This window comes from Phodopus roborovskii, unplaced genomic scaffold (assembly GCF_943737965.1).
Source record: "Phodopus roborovskii unplaced genomic scaffold, PHOROB, whole genome shotgun sequence".
Taxonomy (NCBI): Eukaryota; Metazoa; Chordata; class Mammalia; order Rodentia; family Cricetidae; genus Phodopus; species Phodopus roborovskii.
Window position 1 is genome coordinate 22,718,052 of NW_026126567.1, and position 25,339 is coordinate 22,743,390.

A 25,339-nucleotide genomic window follows, 5' to 3' on the forward strand; every position below is an offset into this window, starting at 1 on the left:
ACAGAGTCCCAGCACAGAGGGAGAAAAGTAGGCATGACACCACACACTCGTCATATTTGATGACTGTTATGACTGTTTGGGGAGTAAGGTTTTTTTTTTTTTTTTTTTTTTTTATGACTTGAGCACTGAAGGGCAGGACCTATTCCCAAGAGTAATCATTCAACACACAAATGGTCTCAATGAGGGAAAAGGAAATAAAACTGAAAGCTATAGACTAATGTAGACTAGTGAGGGAAGCTTGAAAAGGGAATAGTTGGGTCTGGATGAATTTGATCCAAATATGCTGCATAAATTCTCAGAGCTCTAATACAAATATTATTTTAAAGATACATCCCCTACCACTGTATTGAAGGGAAAACAACTTCAAATGCAAATGGAAGAGAATGTTAAGACCATTCTTTTTTTTTTTTAACAAACAAAAAACAGGCCAGTTTTTTATTTCTTTGTTTACTGGATGATCATTTACAAATATTTGAAATGAGTAGTGAAACCTTTGGGATTTTATTAATTTGTGTGTGAGAGAGATCAAACATGCCGGCACTTGCCATGATTAATGTGTCCTCTGCTTGTCTATTGCCTCCAGTTTATGCAATCACAGAGCAATGAGTCTTCTGTAAGAAAACAAGTCAGATTGTGGCATTTCCATATTGGATATGCTAATGGCTCTCTCAGCAGGTCCTTTGCATTTCAAAGAACTTAGTGTGGTGCATGAGGCTGTGTGAGATCAGAAGCCTGCTTGCTTCTGTATCACATTCCTGCCACCCACCTGCTTCATTATGATCTAACTCCACAGTCTCCTTTCTGCTCTATTTTTCCTAATTCCCTTTCACCTCAGGGCATTTCTACCTGCACCTCTGTCTGGCTGCAATTCCCATCGCCTCCCAGATGCAGAACCAGCCTCATGGGGGTCTGTTCTGGCCAAGCCTACGAAAATATCTACCCCCACCCCCCCCCATAATCCCCATCAGTTCACTCCATTCTACATGCCTTCTAGAATCTCCATTATTGAAGACAATCCTGTCGCCTCACTCCTGTGAGGATTTTCTGCCACACTATGCTGTCAGTTACACAGGGCCCACATTGCTGTGTCCAAAGCCCTCCAGTATAAAGTCAAGATTGCTGGGGTACTCAACTATGTGTTGGATGACATGCTGACAGTGCTCAGTGGGCTGTTTCAAGCTAGATAATAATCATGGACATTAACAGCCCCACATTAGAAGTTTGACTCTTACAGCCCAATTCTAAAGATTTATCTGACATAGAAGAAGGAAGATGCCCAATCTTTGCGATCCAGGATAAGCGCTAGTCAACTCCGCCTAGTTTTAAACACAAATTCCACATCCTTCTCTTTTCCCATCATCTTGACTCATTGCTGCTTTATTTCAAGTCACCCCATTGATGTTTTCAAATAGGCTTGAAGTTCAAATCTGGGCATCCAAGGAACTGCAGAAAACTATGATAAATTGACCACTGCCTTGCATGTCTATGGAACTTGCTGCTGGCAATCACTGAAGTATTCCATTAAAATGACAAAAGACATTTCCTTCTTAGCTTAAACACATCCCAAAACACATCTCTGGGAAAAAGAGAAGTTTAAGAGGAAAGAAAAAAAAATGAAGAAAGGAAAGAGTGAAGAATATATTCAGCAAGTCCCCAAGGACTGATGTCAAAGCTTAAATTTCCCAGGGTATGCCACAGTGTACTCTCTGAAATGGAGGACTTATGTAGTTTAAAGAGTTTAGCTCTTTCTTAAAAAAATAATAAGTACTCATTTTCCAGAGAAAGTGATCTAGGGAATTTTAGACAGCCTGTTTTAATAGGTTTGAGTATCTAATTTAAAATCTACCCTAACTGAAAGGTAGTTACTGAAAGAGAACACAGCAACCACAAAAATAAATCTCTTTGTCCAGCATCTTGGCCTTGAAATAGTTCCCCCCCCCCAGGCACATGTATTTCATTTTCCTTTTCAAATAAAGCAAAGGTAACAACATGATGTTATTAGATGCTATAGGAGAATGGAGGTTGATCTATATATAAAGAATGAGAGCTATAAATTCACTGGTTGGCATTAACAGTGAAGCAAAATTTTTTGTCAATAAGGGACAATGTGATCCAGAATCACCCTATGGGTTGTTTGTTTCATAGAGGGAAGGTGATCATTTGAGATGGAGTGATGTGGCCTCTGATGTCCTGACTGCATCCAGACCATACATCCCAGAGAACGTGATGGCAGTCTATCTTTTTACCTCCCAATGAGATGCCACAGGAAGTGGTTAACAGTTCCACGGAGTAACCTATTGCTCAATTCAGCTCAGGAAATCCTTCATATATAGTTAACTTGCAGTTTATAGAAATTACAAGTTATGGAAAAATAAATCAAAATACATGGCAAATACATAATCAGGCTATCCCAGAATATGAGAGATTACCAAATGATCTTCTTAGTTTCTTAAAAATACTCTTCATTAGTGGGGAGGAGAGCAGAAAGTAAAAAATAGACCTAAGTTCAGTGAGACCATCAAACCTAGAAAACAAATTACCTGCAAAATTACTGTGGAAATTAAGGAACCTTGAAGAAATATTGTTATGCTAAGTCATGTTATAATATATTTAATACTATACAAAAATTGTGAAATACTATGTTTATGTATATAACGTGCTTATATTAACCACATATGTATTAGCATTCATGTTTATAATCATTTTTGATTATTCATGTATTGCACTGTCACATATTCTAATTATACCCTAATTATGTTAGTCTGTGCCATATTCATAATAATATAACTGAAGTTGTTTGTGGAGTTGGATAAATATGGTGCCTTTTAACAGGCACAGACATCATTGGTTGAATTATCTTGTATCAGCATTAACCATGTAGCTCTTTGAATTTAGAGTCTCCATTCTTTTAGAAGCTCATATAACTAAGAACAAACAGCTCCTCTGCCTAAGAAAAATGACCTCTTGAGCCATAACTACTGCTACCAAATGTTATTTTTTTTTTCCAGTCGTCATTGGGTCTTTAATTTGTGTCAGTCAATGACAGAATTTCTCCTTTTATATACGTATTCAATTATCAGAGTAATGCAGAAAGGGGCCAAATATCTCATGCTCTTTAGAGTATAAAGAGAATATATTGGCCTGCTTTCTTCTTCAGTCATATTTTTTTTCAGTAAGTTACTTTTCTTTAAGTCATGTTCTAGTCCATCTGCTGTTCCTGTATATACATCACTACCAACACACAGCCTTGAGTTACAATCTAAATATATTATGGATTTGATAATTTTATTACAATTCCTAATGACAGAGACTTGAAAAGAAAAAGAAACACTTTGCTTTCTACATAACATGCATGTAAAGAGTTGGTTAGACTTTTAGTACAGGGCAAGACAGTAACCATCTTATCCTGGGGAACTGTTATTATTTGGATGAGAAAGCTCCCAAAAGGTTCATGTGTTTGGACATTTGGTCTCCAGCTGGTCATGCTGTTATGGGAACTTATAGAACCTTTATGGCTTGGGGACTCAATGGAAGAAATGGGTCCCTCGGGAGTTGGCCTTATGGTTTGTAGCTTGTCCTGGTTGTAACCTCAGATCCCTCTCTCTGCTTCCCTAGCTAGTGAAATGTGAGCATTTCCAGCTAAATACTTCTGATGTGGCCTTCACCACACCCTAACTTTTGTACTCTCAAACTGTGAGCCAAACTCAATTCTTACTCCCATAAGTTGTTTCTGTTACATGTTTTGTCACATTAATGAGAAAACAAACACAATAAAACCCTGACATACAGGCCATACTGTCTTTGCTCTAACTCTGGTATAGCCTTCTGTGAGAACAGCAATGTAGCCATAGACAACACATGCATGGATAAACGTGGCTGCATTTAATATAGCTTTAGCCATGAGCCAGAGTTTTGCACCTTCTTCCAGTGGCTTATGCAAAGTAACTACCAATGCATTTCTCTTATAAGACCCTCCAGCTAATTTATTTCACCATCCACCATTTCAGCTATGTCAAAGGTTAAAAGTTTATTAAACTATGTCCTTATCAAGTTAAAGAAATACAGTTCAATTTGTAGAGCTGACCTTTGATAGTAAATGTAATAGGAAACTTATTATTGCCTAGAGAGATATGTTCATTCAACAGACTACTTAGGAACTACTTTAAATTTCTGACTGTGCTATTGTGAACCAAACAACAGTTGTCATGGTTAGTGATCTCTGAGACACAGAGGAGAAGTGGAATTAAATGCACAGGTAATTTATTAGAGCGAATGTCTATGAAGGGAAACTGGGAATAAGTGGGAGGAGCCAGAGACGGCCTTCAGATTACATGCAGGCTTTACTCCAGTGAAGAGGGGGACAGAAAGGAGCATTAGATGGAAGTCTTAGTCCTCAAGACGGCTGTAATTACATTCAAAAGGCGATGGGAAAACCTTAGCCAAAGTCATGTGTCAGCAAATTTCTCAAGCTCTTGGGAACAAGACTAAGTATCCTGCCACAGTGAGTCATTGCTTAGAAATGGCAGCTGAGAATTGTGGTCTCTGTACCAATACCTGATGGGTTTGAGAGGCCAGCAGCTGGTGGGGTCACTGGGCAATTCTACTTCCCACAGCAGCACACTAGAAAGGTATGCTTTAAATATGACAGAAAGTGAAAAGAGAATTCATCTAGAGACGTTTTACTTCACTAATTCCAAGTCACTGGACATAAGGACTGCTTTAGGTATTAGTGTAGTCTACATATCACCTACTGGGACATCTTGCATCATGGAATTATGCAAAATAGTTCTGTTCCAATGTGATTAAATTCCATGTCTAATACTATACTACTGGAGCTTATTGGAGACTGCAGTAAACGTGAGATGCCAGTCTAAAGAACTTCCCTATGGTTGACACAGCTAGCAGCTGGCAAGGGCAGCACTAGAGCTGCAGTCATGAACTCCCTGGCCCATGAGAGAATGGTCTGAGTGGATGGGCCAGCTATTCCCACCAGCAGGAGAGCACTTTTTCTGAATTAAATGTCCTTCTGTACTTGGACCCATTGATACAGTCCCAAAGTACTGCAGATCAACCAGAACCAAAGGAGAAAGATCAGCATTGGTAGAAAGATGAGCAGAGGGGTTTTGATGTCAAACTGTTTAACTTTAAACTCTCAACCTAATATTCACTGATCCTAATCAGAACCGACTCTTTAGTTTGGTTTCCTCATCTTTAGGAAAGGAATGAAAATACTACCTCTGTCTATTAGTTAATATATGTGCGAGATTGCTTAAGGCAGGGCCAAAAAGATGATTGAAAGTAGACTTAATTAGGTTTGTTGATCTGGTAGTTCCCTCTACACCAAATTTACCCAAGGAAAAAGGAAGACGATTATCCAACAGGAGGGGGGCATGAATAATACCTGATCCTAACTCCATTATGCAAAAGAGGAACTTGAAGGAGAGGAGATGCTGGCCAAGACTGATAAGAGCCAGGGGACTTCTACTGAGCTATGGGGAAAGAATAGGCTTTCTGTGGCTTGAATTTCTCATTATCACACAATGGCCAGATGTGTTTTAAAGTCGGCTCATCATACAACCCTTTTTCTGATTATAATGGTCACTGAATGTGGGGTCCTTTATGCCTTGCAACAAAACCATGGTTCTGTTATCTCCTGTGAAAGCACAAGTCCAGAAAGTCAACAGAGAACTAGTAAGCAATAAGTTGCTTATCTTTATAGCATCATCACAGGAGAGCTAGGGCACACAAATGGGGCCAAGCCATTGCTACATGACCCTCAACACACTGATGTCAGATTTGAGCAAAGCAACATATAAAAGTGTTAAGCCAAGTTAGGTGAATGTCAGTGCAAAATACAAGAACAAACCTGGACAGAGCAGAAGGCTCCTCCGGCTTGTACGTTCTTAGAAATTAATCACATATGAATACACTGAGGTTTTGGTATTCTTTTTGTAAACTTGACCCTGCATCGAGAAATGAGTGCAGTTCAGTGGTTATGTTGAAACAGAAGTGCTGTCTCAATAATTCACACATACACCTTGTGAATACACACCTGCTTAATGAAGGTTTGGAACATAAACATCAATGGCTGCAAGATATTCTAAGGAAGATAATAAGACTACAAAGGTTTCAATTTGTAAAGCAGGACATGCCCTATCTCATTGCTGCTTGTTGATAATTCTGAAGTATTTGAATTTATGTTTTTGTCCATCTGAAAAATGATCTTACTCTATCCAACAACCTTTAATTGGTCTTTATGATGAAGATTTACTGTTTCACACAGGGAGTTTTATTTTGCCTTTGACTTTCCTGTACTATCTTTTAAAAAGTATGTATCTCTCAGCCATGAGATTAAAGAATAAATTTTACTTTTAAAAACTTGCATAGCGTCAAACTTTACAGTTTGGAGAGACATAAAAATAAATAAATCTCTCTCCCTCTCTGTCTCTTTGTGTGTGCATGTATGTATGTGTGTGTATGAGTGTGTGCATGTGTGTGTATGTGTGTGTATGAGTGTGTGCATGTGTGCATGTGTGTGTATGAGTGTGTACATGTGTGTATGTGTGTGTATGAGTGTGTACGTGTGTGTGTGTGTGTGTGTGTGTGTGTGTGTGTGTGTGTGAGTGTTTGCACATGAGCATGCTGGAATCCCTTCCTTCCAATATATGAGAAAAAACTCAAGTTCTTAGCCTTGGGAAAAAGCACTTTTACCCACCAGGGTTTCAGGGTTTAAACTCACAAAACTTTGTAGCAGGTAGTAAGCTCTCTGACTAGAGAAAAATACAGCTGTATATGTCATATATGAAACTGACGTTGTATAGCTCAGAATGCTTGCTTTATGTGATAATAAATGAGTCAATACATCTTGTATTGTTTAGTTATGAGCTATAGTTCCTATTGCCTGTACTCCATGTGGATCTCATAAGGATCCACAGGAGGAAAAGAAGTATTTCCCAAAATCTGTATGATTTATTTATCCAATATGATGAACATTTGTGTTCTGATTTCGCTGGTTGATAATTAGTATCATTTATCAATGGAAAAGATATGAGGACTCCAGCCTTTGAATTCCTAATTCTATAATTACATTAGTGAGAGAGATATGTGTAACTTCCTTACCTACAGGCTTTAAGTGACTTCCACAAATGTGTTTTGTATCTAGGCAACCTGTATTTTATATTAAATGCTTTACCCATATAAATCATCTTTGTTATTTCTCTTTAAATGTTAAGCATATGATCTGCAGTGTCACTGATACAGATTAAATAAAGGAGAAATAGTCCACGATATTTGCAAGGGTATATTTACACACACAAATATTTAGCCTTGAGAAAAATCAGCTATATTTGAGCAGAGACATCCTCATCCCATGTTCAGATTTCTTTTTCAGTGGAATCACAGTAGCCACACCTGCCCACACTAAGAGATCATCTTGTCTTGCTTTAATGTGACATTTATGACAACGATAATCAAAAATCATCCCTACATTTCACTGATTTCCACTCAAATATGCAGGTATCTCTAGACTCATTCTCACTCTTGCTCAGCACACACAAGATCTTCCTTTTAATCCATTGCATACACAAGGCCATTGCAGAGGCAACTATCTCTAGAGCATTACCAGAGATAAAGCAAGACAGGTCAAAAAATGATCATCAAAGACACCAGTTAGACCCTCACAGCTATTTTGTTTGACACAAGTCATATCACAGTTGGTAGCTGCAGTGTTTATTTGAACTTCATACTGATTAGGTTTTCTTGGCTGCTCTGTTTTTACAAACACATACAAAGCTAAATATACTCATCCTCATTAATGCAAAAAAAGCATGCATAGCTTGTTATCATTGTTGTTACTACCAATAAACAAACAAAAAAAAATGTATGTTTCCCCAAGCCCCGTGCTGAAATATGCTCTGTGTTGATGGAGTAGACAAAAGGATAATTTCAGAATAACCTTCTGTTTGAGTATGTGACTCTGGGCCCTGCGGACATACCTGGGTCTCAACATCTGTCAGTTTTCGTGTCTGCTCAGCAGTCTGAGACAGGAGGCTGGTTCCTATCTCAAGCATGGTGGCCGTGTGGTTTTGAACTGCATTCTGTTGTATCTGGGCCATCTCCGACTTCATATTTTCCACAATGTAATTCTCAAGCTGCAAGAGATAAAGGACAAGGCATGCTAGATTATAAGCAAAGCCTCCCTGTTTGTGGCATGCAGTATTTACAATGACAAAACAAGACACAGCTGGCAGACCAGCCATCTGGCAGAGATCCTTTGCATGTCAGGGACTTGAGAAATAGAAGCCGAAGCTGAACACACAGCAATCCAACTGCTAACAAACCCTTGATATACAGACACATACCCATGATAATCATAAATCATAGTGAGAATTTTCACTCAGATCCCCCTCTCCTGCTGTGGACATGTCTCATTTAATCCTCACAGCAAGGACGTGAAGGAGGCAGTTGGTTGCCTTATTTTTGGTTTTATAGCTGGGGACACAGAACCGGAAAGAGCTGGTAATAAAGCCCACAGTTACCTAGCAAGAATGCAGGTAATTTAGCAAATAATTTAAAGGTAAATCTTACTGCTTTGGTCTTTTGATTATACCATGCTGACTACTGACCTCAGCATCCAGCATCCTGTTTCTATTTCCTATGATAAAAAGCAGGTTGGACTGGGGGAATGAGCCAGGGAGTAAGAGGAGGCCTGGTACCCATGATGAAAAAAGCCTTCCAAAAATACTGAAGCATCGGCAGTGATTATGATATGAGCTGCAGAGCCTGAGAGCTGGCCTTCACCATTCTCCACGCTCCTTTGAAAGTTCAAAAAGAAGGCAATGAAACTGCAGTTCATAAAATACCATTTGCCTTTCTTGCCTGGGTAAAATTGATTCCTTTAGGATACAATCTCCGAGAACACAATGACCATAAAATAGATGGTACCATAGGGGCCAACAAGAATTATTAAGTGACTGACTATGGTCTGGGGGTGCAGAGCTTGTTAGGCACCTGGGGGAAGGAAACAGCAGAGGCATTGCTTAAAGAATGCAAACTAGCACCTCCCTCCCGGTTAGCTCCTACCTCCTCACCACTGCTCTGTGGTGACTGTATTTTATTATCCAATTTCTCATATGAGGAAACTGCATCCCAGAGACATCACATCCAAGGCCACACACCACACAAACAGTCAGACTTGGACTTGAGCCCTGAAGTCCTTAACTCTCACACAAACACTCTGAACCACTTGGTAGCTCTGCCAAGCAGTGCTTAGCACGCTGAGTTTGAAATCATTAACAGCTACATGATTTTTATTGATTCGGTGGACTATGGTGCATCCATACTGTAAGCTCCATAGTATCATTATCATGCAATAAATAGAGTCTAAGTGTAAAATCCCCTCTGTAATGATGGCAGTTGCCTTTCTAACACCAGCCATTGCTTATTTCTACTTCTCTAACTTGACTCTGGTCCAGATGAGCAAAACTAAAATCAAACTTGTATTATTGTTGATGAATTCTGAATTTATATTTTTTTCAACACAAGACAGCCCCCTTTCACTACACATGCAAAGTAAGTCATAAAATATCTGAAAGTTACTTTAGCAAAATAATCTGGCCTCAGAGCCAGATTTAATTTCATTAAATTACCTCATTTCCACAACCAAAGAATGTAGAGGACCAGAAGCTAGCCCAGAGCCATGGAAGTCTCTCAATTTGGAATCCATATCCCTAATGATAACACTTCATTGTCCTTTGTGAAATTATCTTAGCCTCCTTTAAGGCTGAGTGCTTTGGGTAGAGTTAATCCACGGCAGTTTCTAGAGTATGTTCATGTTTGAACTTGGAAATCTGCAGTACTCTGCATGGAGTTTGCCATGAGAGTTATTTAAAATTGGAAAGGTATAGTAAGCCCCACCATTAAGCCTCAGTTTCAGAATTCTTTACTTTATTCGCCTCTGAGATACTTATACTAGCAACATAGATGCCTGACACTTCAGATGTTCAATTTTGCTGCCATAACCGCAAAGCCAGTCTAAGCAAATCAATCTAGGAGAAAAAGACACAGAAAGCTGATGGATGGGGGAGCCAGGTGATACCGATAGAATGTTGCAAGCCCCCGGATCCAAGCATGTTTTTAATCAGATTGACCTTTGGACATTCACTTGTAAGTTGCATGATCCAATAATTTCCCCTGAGCATCCAATGTATTTTTTTTTCTTCAAACACATTGATTTATGCTTTAGCATAATCAAAAGATTATTGGCCCACTACATTTGATAGATGTGTAGCACGAGAAGCCTCTGACAGACAAATATTAGCAGTATTGTCCTTTGTTGTCCAGGAAATTTGAGGCTTTCATGGCTATCCTTAAAGTGGCACATGAGATTCTATTGTGAAGATAACATTGATCAACCGCTTCTTGCACAGCAAGCATTGTACTAAGATGATTGGTCCTCTTTATAGGATGAGATCTTACAATGCTAAACTCACAGAGATTTGCTGTGCTGAGCTGCATTACAGGTGGGACTGTGGAGGTTTAGGAACCCTGAAGTAACATGCTTATGATCAAACAATAACTCATTAACTCAAATGCCACTTGCTTCATACTTTGTTTGGGGCATACATTTTTAACTGTTAGTCTATTCAGCCAGGACTATTTGGGGACCATATGTATTTTACATGTAACTCAAGATTCCTGATTGTTTGTTAAAACCTGCAGGAGGAGGTTTTAAAAAAGCAGATGAGGTGCATTGCAGCATTCTAGAAAATTCCTAAGGTAACTACCAAGACAGTATACATTTTGAAAAGCTCCGCTATGTAATTCTGATTCAGCTCAAGAAGCAGTGCTAACTAAGACATTGTCCACAGAAGAGCTGCCTGTATGAAAACTGTGTTCATTAAAGGAGGAACCAGTGCCAGAATAGAGATTATTTGTGTCACTAGAATGTTGTTTAATTCAGCTGATTAACAAATAGGAAAATGACTTTCTCAATTAAAAACAAAAAAACAATAAAGGAAGCTGGGATTTACACTGTTCACAAAATGGAGATATAAAAAGAATTAAGTGACTTAGCAAACCAAACTTGTAACAGTGTGTCAGATTTCAGAGTGTCAAGAAATTCAAATGGTAAGGTAACTCCCTAAATAAATTTTGCTTCATTATAAAATATGAGACAACTGTCTCATAGAAAATGGTCCCCAGTGTTTGTGTGTTATGAAAACAATGATGTACTCCAGGCATCGTGGAAGAGGACACAATGGGGCTACATGAAGGTTCAACTGCTTTGCGAGCCTATTAACAGGTCAAATGTTGACCACACTTCACTACTGAACTTCATATTCATCAAATCAGAATGGTGGTTTCATGTTTGCATCCAATCCATCGTGACCACAGAGGGCCTCCCTAGTCACCCATCTCATAACCTATTTGATGCAGAGCTTTAGAGCATCAAATCAGAATGGCTGTTTCATGTTAGCATCCATCATGACCACAGAGAGCCTCCCAGTTCAGCCATCCCTGCCATAGAAATAATGTAGGTCTCCCACCCCTACAGAAATCCTCATAAGCTGCTGTGATGGATATAACTCTAGTTAATTACTTTTTAATCAAATGGGGTGGCTATGTCTAGCACTAACTGTCTTTTAGTGCACAAAGTAATGGCACTCTTAAGTAGCAAGAACCAGATGCCATTGATTTAAAGGCCGAGGGGGAAGCTGGAGTCAAATATACAACGTGTGATGAATATGGAGCCTGCTTTCATCTTATCTCTAAACATTCCTCTAGATACAGAACTGTGAAACCCATCTTGATGCTCCTGATCAGCTATGTCCAGGAATGATCTGTAACATATTTGATTGTCTTCATAGATTCTCTGTGGACTCCAAAAAATATATACTTATGGAAGATGATGGCTACAGCAAGGCTTAATATTTTGAAAACACTTAAGGGGTAATTTTAAGCTGAGAAGTTACTGGTCACAACAGATGATGAGTTATATGAGGGCACTGGAATGATAAAGCTACTTGGTTTGTTACCATGTCAGTGTCTGACGCCAGAGTGTTACAAGGACTGGGCCAATAGGCTAGGAAGGGGATGGAACTACTAATGAAAGAAAATTCAATGATGTCTTTAAACAAGGAAATGGTTTTAGCTTTGTAAAATGATTGATTTAATATTCATAATGAACTTTCACATAAATTCTCTGTCTTGATTCTTCTACCAACTCTAAAAGGGGGAAGCTAGCTCCATGTGCAAAGTTTGCCAAACAGAAGCCATAGGTGACTTCATAGAAATCAAAGTGAGCTGCTTCCTCCCACTGCTGATATTCCTCTCCCCTCCGGATTGGAGTAACTAAATTGGTTGATTGGATTATTGACTTCACTGGTCGCTCATGAAGATTTACTTACTTGCTATTCACCGAGCGGAAAAGTATTGGAGAGTGATTGCTTTCACTCAGCTTCTCTGTAGAAGCAGCCAAATTAATTTGAGGTGGGTTAAGAAGTTCTAAGCTGGGTATCTTGAATGGTTAGTTTGTCAGTTCTATTAGTGCAACCAACAAATCATTTATTCTGCCAGTTGTATTAATCACAAACTATGTAAACAATACCAAGAGGAAGAAACTGCATACTAAGCTTCTACTGAAGTTAAATATGCATCAGGATTTATAAATATGCAGATCACTTAACTCTTAAAATACCCCGTTATGTCATTTTCTCATTTCACTAACAGGACTAAGGGAGGTACAGAGAATTGCCTAGGCTCACACAACATGTTTATGACTGAGCAATTCCATTACTTTGTAAGAGGGACAGAGTAGTCAGCAGATTTTACACCGTGAATGCGGAAAATCACCCCTTCACTAACAACACACAGGTACCACTATCACTCACAAATTATTTAGCATGTGGTGATTTTGCAAGGAATCTGTAAAGTGGAAGCCAAGGCAATTCTCATATTTGTAATTTAAGTAGTACATACCTATTGATGACTATTATATTCTAAGAAATACTGCAGTTGGTAAAAAAAAAAATCCAGTAGCTGTAAGACAGTTAATAGTATTTCAAAAGAAAACACATTTAAAAAGTTCATCAACCATTTTTAGCTTCTTCATAAATTGCTTGTTTGTACCCAATGTCTAGTTGAGAACAAAAGGCTGGGCTATTTTCCATTATGACAGCCTTGGAGACCTTACTGGATTCAAAATGCTGATGACTTATGTTCATGAGGACAGTCTCAGGAAGATTATGACATGTGTTGCATATGCTATGCATTCTTTGACATGTCTAGCCCTGAAGTGGCTCTTCAAGTGACATGCACAAAGAATATAATTTCTCCATGTAATTCTTAAGAAAACAACATCTTAGAAGCTACAAAATCTGACAAAGGAGTGCTGGCTTCAAATATGTTATAGATTAAGTAGACCCTCTTTGAATCAGGGTGCATATGGTCTCACTCAACTATGGCCAAATAACCATGAAACAAACTAGATGAGTAAATATGGGAAAACAATAAAAAGGTAAAGTAACTCAAAAATGTTTTAAATGCTTATGGTTTTATCTAATATCATTTCATAAAGCAGTGGGAATATTGAAAATTCAGCTATATCTAGGTTTATGGCCTTATGAAAAGAAGTGTCTGTGGGCAACTACATTATTTGTAGGAATTTCTATTAGATCTCTGAATATACAATCTTTTTTTAACTAATAAAAGAATAATTATCTTAAACAATGGATACCATTTAGCTAAAATTCAAACAATTTCTCTCCTCTAGATTTCTTTGTTGTCTTTTTTTTTTTTTCACATCAATTGTATTAGTCTCTGAGGTCTTAGGATAAGAGAATCTATATATTATGATGAGGTCTGTGAACTTCACTTTATAGACATTGTAGTTCTCTTGTTGCAGTTATAAGAATAAAAGCTAGAAAAAGGGGGGAGGTCTCGAGTGAGGGTCCCAAGTGAGTGGGGTCCCAAGGTAAAGGACCACGTGGGAGAACATAGCAGGTTCCATAGCAGGTGAGGGTGACTGAGGTGGCAAGGTGGAGGGAGTATCATGCCAGGCAGATGAGCTTAACTGAGGAGAGAAGGGGAGTGAGGGAGAAGGGAAGAGACATAGAGGCACTGGGAGCAGAAGAAGAGAGAGTGGGAAAGAGAGAGGGAGGAGGGGGTTACCTGATGGTCAACTGAAAATAGGAGACACAGAGAGAAGTGGGCACTTGCTTTAAAAGGGAAACTGGCACATAACTGAGTCCCCTACGCAGCCCCATAATGCGTGTTCCGCCCATCATTAGTGGGCAGCAGACTGTTGGTTTCCAACAGACATAGTGGAAGAAATTATAGAAAACAAAGTGGTATAGATAATTAATGTCAGATATCAGGTTACAGAGAACTTATATGTGGAAAAATCAGACCTACATTTGAAGGTTGAGCCAATATTGGTGGCCATATTGTTGTCTCACCTCACATGGCTTATTAAACCGTGGCTCCTTGGCGGGCTTTATTTCTGCTGGTTCCTGATTTGGATACCACATTTCAGGTGCCAGTGTTCATGCTCTCTACCCAACATTTGCTTCCTGGCATTAAGAGTTTCAAGCCTCTTCTCAGTCATTGAGCCCCAAGCATCCATCAGCGGATTCTGTTATCCATCACTCCACAAGTAGCAAAACTAAACACTAATTTTCTAGCTTATTAGAATCCATGTAAGTTCACCATAATTCAAACATGTATATGATAAGTATATGCTATGAATTAAGCCTGTGTGTGAATGCACAAAGACAGGGTCCTGCCCAGTAGAAAACGTGTAGGAGGGCACTGTGGAAACCTAAGTATCTACATTTCTTCCTCTAAACATACTTACATCTGCCTAAAGGGAATATATTCCTAGTTACTGATATTAAAATGTGAGTGGATATTTGTTATATCACCATCCACAAAGGACAGATGCTCTCACAAAGACTGGTAATAAACATGTAAATGCATATTTTTGTGATTGTTGACAGTTGTCAAAGTCATATGCAATATTCCAGAATTGGACCAGTACCTTATAAGTCATTCTTTTATATAAACAAAAGAGATAGGATCTGTGCCCAAACACATCATACTGGCCTGGAAACTATTTACATCCTGCTTCTTACACAATGAAACTATCATAGTCAAGAAACATCATCCGATCTACAAGATGACCCCAACTAACAATCTAGCAATAGTGGAGAGGTTAACTTAAAAGCCCTTCCCAGATAATGAGATGATGACTACCTTATATGCCATCCTATAGCCTTCATCCAGTAGCTGATGGAAGCAGAAGTAGACACCCACAACTAAACACTGAGCAGAACTCCTAGAATCCAGTTGCAGAGAGGGAAGAGTAATGGGCAAAAGGATCAAGACCAGGCTGAAGAAACCCACAGAAACAGCTGGCCTGATAAAGGGGAAGCTCATGGACCCCAGTCTGATATCTGGGAAACCAGCATAGGACTGACCCAGATCCCCTGAATGTGGGTGTTAGGAGGACTGGGCAGTCTATGGGGCCTCTGGTAGTGGATCAGTATTCATCCTTAGTATACAAATGGACTTTGGAAGCCCATTCCACATAGAGGGATACTTTCTTAGTCTAGATACACAGAGGAGGACCTAGGCCCTGATATGACAGATTTTAAAGACTCCTCATGGAAGGCTCCACCCTCCCTGGGGAACAGAAAGGGGGTAGGATAGGGATTAGTGGGGAGATGGAGGAGACAGGAGGGTGAGGGAACTGGGATTGACATGTAAAACAAGTTTGTTTCAAATTAAATAGAAAAATATCCAAAAAGAAATCTCTAAGATATTAGTGTTTGCTTAATGTTTCCCTTCATACATTTGCAAAGGGAGATGATATGTGAAAAGCATCTTATGACAGAAAGGAGTCAGATATATGGAGTTTAATCCAAAGCAAATCATCACTGTACTCCATAATCTTGAGCAAGTTATTCAAATTAATTGGGCTCAAGATCTTCATCTACTCTATGAAACATTGAGAAATTATTTCAAATGTTCCCTGATAATGGTAAGGTATGATTCTGCAAGATTTCAATTATTTCAGTTAATTAAAGAAGAAAGAAACATGGATGTATCCACTTATATCTGTAAAATGTGTCCTACCTATCCTAATTGGCAGTAAAGGAGCCAGGATACCAGAAACACAATAGAAGAGCCCTGCATCAACTCTTCCAAACAGGAACATCTGTTTTAAGATAAAGAGCAGGAACAACTGACTCTCTTAATCCCCAGGCACCATTTGGTCCAAAAGACATTGTCTTTTTCCTACACAAAGTGCTTTCCTTCCATGTTTTGTCCTTTCAGTGAAAAATACTGCTGTACCTATCCATCCTTCTGAGCCACAGGGAATCTGCTTGTCAATTCTCTCTTTTCTGCAATCAATCTCTTGAAGGTAGCCTGAATCTGTGCTCCCATTTGCTCACTTCTGACATTATCCCTTTATCCTCACAGCCTCCAGCTAAGGTCAGACCCATCAATTTTCTTCTGGATCTGTTAATGACTACATAACTGGTCTCTTGACTCCAGCTTTGCTGTTCCCAATCCATCATCCGCCCTGTAACCAGAGGGCCTATCCAAGTACAAATTTGTCCTTTTCTTCCGATATTTAAACTCTTTCAGTGCTGTCTACTCTCTGCTACTGAAATTACATCTCTTTATCTGTACAGAAATGCTTGATTTGATTTTTAATTAATTAAATTTCTGTATGTGTAGTACATGTGTGTGGTGTACACAAAGACCTGTTTGGGTGTGGGTAGAGACCAATGAGGATGTTGGGAGTGCTCTCTACATTGCTCCCAGGAAGCAGGGTCTCTCACTGCACTTGGAGCTAATAGCACCTAGTAATATCCAACCATCCTCCTGTTTCTGCTCCCCACAGCACTAGAGTTACAGATGTTTGTAATGACACCTGGATTTTTATATGAATGGTAACTATGCAAACCAAGGTCTTCATAGCCATTCTTACCAACTAAGTTACCTCCTCAACACCATAATAGATGCTTCTTTATACTCTAGAATCTGTTTTTCTCCTCCCACCTTGAGCCTATGTTATGATACACCAAATTTCTAAGGGATATATTGTTCACCTTTTTTTTTATCTACAAAAAGTTTTTGTGCAATGTCTTGATGAAAATTTCTAGTCAGTCATATTCTCTATTCTCTTGGGCTAGATCCTGCTTTGGAAAGTCCAATTCAAGCTTCATCCTCTAAGAAGTCTTTGGAGATATTTGGTGAAGACACCTATTCCAACAGTCTCTAACTATCCAATAAACATTTATTTTTTATTGTTTTTAAAGGGTGTGGAAACCTGAGGGGTGGGAAAGAGGGAGGTCACCAAGAGGCTCTGACCACTCATAGGGAACTGTGAGTTAAACCAATGTATCTTCCCTAACCAACACCTGGAATTTACTTCTCCAGAATCAAGGGATAAATCAGAATGCAGGACACGTCACTGAGGCCATACAGGGAAGACAAGAACTTAAGGTTGGATTTTCAATATGATTCATGTACAAGGTTTAAAAAGGTATTATTTTTGCATTTCCAAATGCACTAAGCACAAATACATTTATAGACATATATATATACATTTATCCTTTGAGAACATAGCCCCTATGTCAAACTGATTCTATATTCATTTTTGTTATATTCATTTCTGTGTAGTATTTTGTTGTTGTTGTTGAAGATCTAATGAAAATAAATTTATCACCTTTCTTTGGGATATTTGATGTGTAATTATACAAGTTTAACTCCAAGTTCGATAGTGTGTTTGTTTCCTTTTTTTTGTCTGGTTTGGTTCTGTTTTTAAGAGAGAGAAAGGGCATGAAGGTAGTTATGGAGATAGAGGATATGGGAGAAGTTGAGGAAGAGAAATGAATAAAATCAAATGTATTATATGAAATCTCAGAAAATAAAAACCTTAAAAAACACACATGTGAATTACTGAAACATTATATAGTAACTCATAAATATATTTACATAAATACTAAAAATTTAAATATTAAAATTTCTAATCAGCATAGATGCTGTCTGTTCATCTTTAGAGGCAGGCCCTGTATGCTAACAACCTAAAATTCCTATTCCTAAATTCTGAGTTTGTATTTAGATGAAGGGAAAGTGGACAAACAACAAAATAACTTAGTGTGTGCTGTTTTTCTAACAATTAAAGATCCATTCTGGTAGTTGAAGAAAGGAAGGTTTTCACCTTTGGACAGCAGACCACCCATGCAGTCAGTAGGTTACAGGGGACAGATAGGGTAAACCAGACTCCATATAGGAGGGTTTCTGATTCTAAAAGTTATCTTCCACAAAATGCATTTTTTTTTCTTCCTAACACAAGTAACAAAAATGAAAAAAATAGCTTGGGGTGGCAATTTTAAAGGAAATTACATTGAGAGACATATTTTAGGATACACTATGAAACTTAACACTCAGTAGGTGATAACACATTCAATAACAGAATTGCATAAACCTTCATTAAGGGATTTGTAGACTTTTTTTTTTCCAGAAATAGCACTGGTAAGTAGAAACCTGCCATTATTTAACTCTGGTATTTTATATGAAATTGAAATGGTATTAGCTCTTTAAGTCAAACTTCATTCCAATATAATCTCTGGCTCAACCTTCTGACTTATGAGTTATTTATTATTTTACTCATGCTACTACTTTGCTTAAAATAAAATTCCCCATTTGTTATCTTCATCATCTAAAATGTATCTTAAATTTATGAGGCTTCAAAGTGTTCTCTCTTCAGCATATACAGGCAAACAAAGGGTACAAATGTGTGTGTGTGTGTGCCTGTTTGCATGTGTAATTTCCTACAATGTGGGATTGCTTAAGTGGACTTGCAATAAGCCTGCACAGGCATAAAACTATCAATGACAATATATAAGAAACATTCCAAGGCAGAATGCGTGAGGTCCAACTATTTCTTCTTTAATCACAGTTTTTGGTCCTGCCTATTTAAATTACCCTTGGGAAGATAGGATAAAAATGGCCACTTAAAGAATAAAAATAGGATAATGATTGCTGACATCTTATAAATAAAATAAAAATCCCCATTATTCCTCACTTTGATCAAGGCTTACAGACCTTAGGCATCATTCATTCATTCATTCACACAGACAATTTGCCCCTGTTAGATAGGAGCTCAAGTTGACTTTGTGATGCAGTGTGTGTGTGCGTGTATGTGCATGCATGCATGTATATGGGTGCATATATGTGTTTGAATGTACATGCATGCTTGCATTCCTATATTAATACTTAATATACACCTATATTAATACTTAATGTTGCTTATATGTGTGATTAGATATTTTGGATTAGATAACATATCAAGTGATCCTCCCTAAATAAGATTGATTATCCCTCTCTTAGTAGCCCTCTAGATGAAGGGCCTTGTGAGATTTCCCCACCCATGTCAGCATGGTCAGCTGATCTTGTTACTTTGCATGTCTGGTTTGGAGATCTTTATTGTTGATATTTCATAGGCAGACATATATGATGGATTTGTCATGTCACATATAGAAGACAGACACTATCTCACAACATATGACTTGGTCCTCTGGTTGTTACAGTCTTTCTGACTCCTTCTTCTGTGATGTTCTCTAAGCCTTAGCTGTAGGGGTTGTAATATATGTGTACAGCTTTGGGCTTGGCAACCAATGATCATTTGTGGTCTGTATTTTGACCAGTTGTGGAATTCTGTAATGGTCTTCTTCTGCTTAAAAAGAAACTTCTTTGATGAGAGTTGAGAATTACATTTATTTGTGGGCATAAGGATGGGTATTTAGAACATACATAGAAATTATACTGTTTAGGAAAGTGACAGTAGTAGGTTCTTCTCTAGGTACATGACCTAGACCTAACTAGGCATGGTAGTTAGCTAGGTTTATAGTCTCAGGCATGAGTTCCCATCTACTGAGTAGTCCTTAAGTCTAATGAAAAGCTGTTGGTTGCCCCAAAATGAAATGGTGCTATTCATTGCTTTTCTCTCTTGGCAATTTGTTTATATCCTTCCAATATCATGAACGTTTTTCCTAAAGAAGAGGGCTGCCATATCATATCTAGCTTTATATGTTTGAGTCCTATGTTGGAAATATAAGGTGAATTCAGAAGCAGGGTCTTACCTGCAACTTCTAGGAAGCAACCAAGGGCAATTGCAATAGCTTATAATAATACAAGAGGGGACTCTTTGGGTCCCCTAACCAATAACCAGAAGAAACTTTTCATGCCTGGCACTGGAGCTTTGTTAGATAGTCTACAGCTCTTAGAGAAAGCATTTTCACCCCATGTAGCTCAAAATATGTGTATATATTTTAAATAAGCATAAACTTATGTGTTTCCTTATGGGTTTTTTTCAAAAAGTATGCATTTTCCCTCTCCCTTCATCCTCTGTATTGCCTTCATTCTCTAGACATACTTTTAAAATCATATAATGCCCATAATACATTATGTGGAGCTACAACATATTTATATTTAACAAATGTTTCACTTTGACATATATTCTTTGCATATTTTATCTCCTAATAGGAAATAAAACATTGCATGGATGACCAAAATGTCTGCTCTTCAGCCAGAAATAATCTTTATTTTAAAGTTGAAGCTGGCTTTTTACTATACAAGTACATATTCCAAATAATACACCATAATGTCCAGTCTATTTTTAAGATTTTCATGACTTGAAAGGCTTTTTCAAATACTTTATTCTCAATCAAAACTATGCCTTTTAGTTATAGTAAGCATATTAGTTATAAAAGTTTATTATGAGGTAAGTGACTGAGTTAGGTTAAAAATTTCTGACTGTTAATAGTAATATAGCTGTATCCTGACCCTCTGGAGAGAATCACAAAGCCCTTTGGGTTTATGATATCCTGACTTCTATCTCAGATTCAAGAAGGAACAAATTATTTCTCAGACTCTCAGAAAGCCCCCAGGATTTCTTCTCTAAGGAGCTGGAAGAAAGTTGTATGATGAATCTCCCCCCCCCATTTAAAAACTGCATCTCAAGAATCTGAATGAATATTTTTATTTTTGGCAAATAGCTATTTCCCAGAGAGAGCAATTAAGGGTTGAGAAAGAAAAAAGAAACGAGTTACCAGAACTAAAAATTGATTCTATAGTCCTTCTCAAACATAAATTACTACATTAAGGGTTTAAAATAACCACAACCACAATTATAAAGACAGCCTTCCCACCATCTTAGGCTTCTATTGAGATTGAGCCTAGATTTTAGGGTACATAGTGACTAAAAACTACTAGCTTGTCATGGCTCAACGAAAAACCCCATTTTTGCTCAACATAATGAGCAGTATACAATGTGATATATTTAGCATGTTTGCAATTATGGTAAGCATACTTAAGAGCACATTTGTATGTATTGGAAAAAGAAAAGTAAAAGTGATGAATATCTACTGCTAGTGTCAAAGTAGGTGAATTGCATTTTTTTTACAAATGGTTTGGTCTTTTCCACTTTCTTTATGGAAGCAAGAATTTAATTTTATAGTCAGAGTTAAAAAAAAATAAAGAGAGAGGGAATAAAATGTGCTCAGACTTTATTCATTGCTCACTGTCATTGCTCACTGTGCAATCACCTGTCAGTCTTGGGTAGTTCCTGTAATGAGAAATCATGGATTGCATTGATAGCATCCATGGGAAATCCCTGCTGGCTCAGTGAGTTCTCTTCTGTCATTGCCCTTCAAATCCCAGCACTCTGATCTCCAGTTTCAAGGGAAAGAGAAAAACACACAGAAGACAGCCAAACAGCACAAACAACTAATATTGTCCTCACCGGGAGTGACTTTTCATGGGATAGTCATAGGCTAAGACCTTTAGATATTGCCTTCAATTTTTAAATTTCAGTCTCTTATTTTATGTTTATTGATGCATATAGATCTGTGTATCATGTGTGTGGTACACATGGATGTCAGAAGAAAGGGTCAGATGCCCTGGAACTGGATTTATAGATAGTTATGAACTCCATGTGGGTACAAGGAATCTAAGGGGAGTCCTCTGGAAGAGTGGTAGGTGCTTGGAACTACTGAGTCCCCTCTTTGGCCCCTAAATATCTCCTTTCCTTCTCCTTCACAGCCACTGTGTGGGACAGGTATAGTTATTATCTCAGACTGATCAAGTAGCACAAGTTAAGTGTCATGTCAGTCGTAGAATTCCTTTTGGAATCAGGATCTCCCTAGAGTCTTAACTCAAGGCTCTGTAGAAGCCATACTATGTGCATACATCTCAGCTCCCAGGTCTTTGGTTGGTGAAGTATGACATATATGATGTATGTAGGTATATTTGTGTGTGTATGCATGTATGTATTATGTGACAGTCTTTCTGTATTGCCAGGATCCTAAAAGCAAGCAATAAAGAAAGCCCACCAGTAGTTGGTAATCAGCTACCTACAGGAAAAAAAAAATAGTCATAAAGTCATTGTACTTGATTTCTCTTATTAGTGACAATGAAAACCCTTCACTATTACTGCTGGAGGAATAATTAGGTCAAGATATAGTGGAACATTTGGGGCCTTCAAAAGGCAACATAAATATGTAATGTAACTATCTCACGTCAAGATGACTTTTTCTTTCCTCACCAGAGTAGTTGTGTGCTTTTCAGCTGCATTAATTATTCTTGCTGAAAAGTGCCAGCACTTTCTTTCATCCACTCACCCAGAGCAGAGATAGCATCAGTAGTATGCATGTGGGTTAGTATTATGCCAGTACCCTGTTTATTATGCCATCACCCTTGAAACAAACAAGAAAGCCAAGTAACCACTTTTCTAACCCTCATCTAGGCACTTACATGCTCAGGAAAATTATTCTTAGAGAAAACAAAAACTAGTCATTTGATTTCTAAAAATTTGCCAACAAAATCCAATCCTCAAAATGGTTCTGCCTTTCAGAAACTAATTTAAGACACACTGGATGACTTCTGAACTTAGCTGATTAAACACAGGAACTTTACTCTTTTGGATTGTCAATGGATACATTTTATTTAAAGCTAATTACCTATATCAATAAAGTCTTGAATTAGTATATATGCATAATATACCCAGCTATAAAAGTGTGTTACACTTAGGGTGAGGGGACTGGAGAGATGGCTTAGGAATTAAGAACACTAGCTGGTCTCACAGAAGACTTGGGTTGGATTCCACATGGTAGCTCATAGCCATCTATAAGTCCAGTTCCAGAGAATCCAACACTGTCTTCTGCCCTACATGGGCAACAGGCACGTGCACACTAATATGAATGGAAACATCCATAAAATAAAAAGTTTCTCACCTCAAAGGCAAGAATCTTTATACTCTCTCTAGTGTTTTCCAAAGTGGAGAAAGATCCTACTGAAGTCCCTCAGCCAGGTGGAATCTTGCAGCAAGCAGGGCTATCTTTAGCCTGGTGTTGTGGAGAGCTCCCAGAAAGTGTCATCGGGGGACCTTTGGGATGTGTGAGCTATCACTTTTCTTCCATGTCAACTTTATGGTCATGCCTTTATCTTTGAGATAAATATTTCTCATCAGGAGATCACAGGCTGATCAGATGTACCTTCGGATGATATGTCCTCAGCAGTTTGTAGCCGTGACCAAATGAAATAAGGTGCACCAAAATATGTGTCCTGTTGTAAAGCACTTGGAAATGTCAGGGGCTTCTGCTGAGCTGTGATTAGCAAGTGGGAAGTGGTTTGAGAACACTATAGACGTGTGAACTCCTATTAGTGGGAGTGGGAAGTAATGAAGTGTAACTATGGGGAGTCAACAAGAGAAGGCAATGACAGTTAACAGTAACCATTATTTTAGTTTTCATCAAGTCCCCATCTATCTCCTTTGGGAAGAAGTCTATGGTAAGGCAGTGTGTAACAAAGAGAAAGTTTCGAACTATGGAAGGTCTGTGCGGGCCTGTTTTCAACACCTTGCTTTTATTTTACTTTATTTATTTATTTAGTATTTATTTAGGTTTTTCTGATGATTTCTTAGACTGATAGGTGAATGGGTTTACAGTATTTCAGGTCAGTGATGCTGTCAACAGGAAGTTATGACCATACAGATGTGATGTAAAAATTACAAACAAAGTGCTGATCTGTGTGGTTTCCTACAAGAAATTTGAATTGGCACTGAAATGCCCAAACACTCAATAAAGAAACATAAAGATATTCCAACTTCTAAAAACTTCAGTTACTAGAACCAAGGAAGCTGGATCACCTCATGAGAAAGCACATGTCATGAAGGCTCAGTTAGAGGCCAGCTTTTCAAAATGTTGTTTGTGACATGTTTCTCCTGAATGTGGGGGTCTGGAAACACTTGCCAATAGCGAACTGTTTGTGAGTATACAATAATCAAGAATTAATTTAATCCTGGCTGAATCAATTCAGGGATATTTCTGGAAGTATTCATCCAGGAAGCATCAGCTTCATGACAGCCCTCCTTCCAAACACGCCACATGCACATTTTATTTCACACATGCTCTAACAATACCACAATGCTGATGAAGTTGCCTGAAACACCTTGACTATTACACAATAGCACTGTTCTTTATTGTACTCATTAAGTTAATTACCTAACCACAAAAAATAGACTTCTAATGTTTTCCCACCTTCACATACCAGCATGCTAATATACCTCTGAATTATACTATGTTTGATGGTTTAGTTTTTTTTTTAAGTATTCGTATTTATGACTTAAGTTTTATTTTTTAAAAAATTAAATGAATTCTGGCTTAGAATTATGAGAAAATGTCCAATGATTCCTGAGTTGACTCTGCACATACTTCTGAAATGTCAATCTAAATGTTCTTGTGGAGCAGCATTCTCTGCATTAGCAATGGCAAAACCAAAATATTAATCAATTCCAAAAATCACTGATGATGTTCTAATACTCCAGTACCAAATATTCAGCCGAGGTTATTTGTTTTTATATAAATAAACATGTAACACAACTCACATTACTCATATTATGGAAATTGTTTCAACTTTTAATAAATGACATAATCATGTGTATTTCAAAGAATTGCCTTAAATTATATTCCTCTAAGTTTACAAATACCAGTATTCTAGTTACAAGCTATATGTTCAGGGTCTCATAAAAATGGAGGGAGGGAGGAAGGGAGGTTGGGAGGGAGGAAGGGAGGGAGAGGGAAATGGGATTGACATGTAAAATAATAAATTAAATTAAAAAAAATGCTTTGACTTCAAAATTTAAGTTCAAGGACAAGTTACTGGGGAAAAGGATTTCTATTTTTGTTTCCACAGAAAATGAAAAGATGTGGATTCCTTCCAGACTAATGTGGTTTGATCAAGCCAGACCACCTGAAACAGAGTACCA

General features: G+C 38.0%; 1 protein-coding gene across 2 annotated transcripts in view; it reads right to left on the reverse strand.

Moving 5' to 3' along the window:
- The window catches only part of Angpt1 (angiopoietin 1), a 228,653-nt gene that overhangs the window by 82,001 nt on the left and 121,313 nt on the right, over positions 1-25,339 (reverse strand). For both annotated transcript variants that reach the window (XM_051202540.1, XM_051202539.1), the window contains exon 2: positions 7,995-8,150. In XM_051202540.1, coding sequence (XP_051058497.1) covers positions 7,995-8,150 — 156 coding nt within the window. The remainder of the gene's footprint in view (positions 1-7,994; positions 8,151-25,339) is intronic.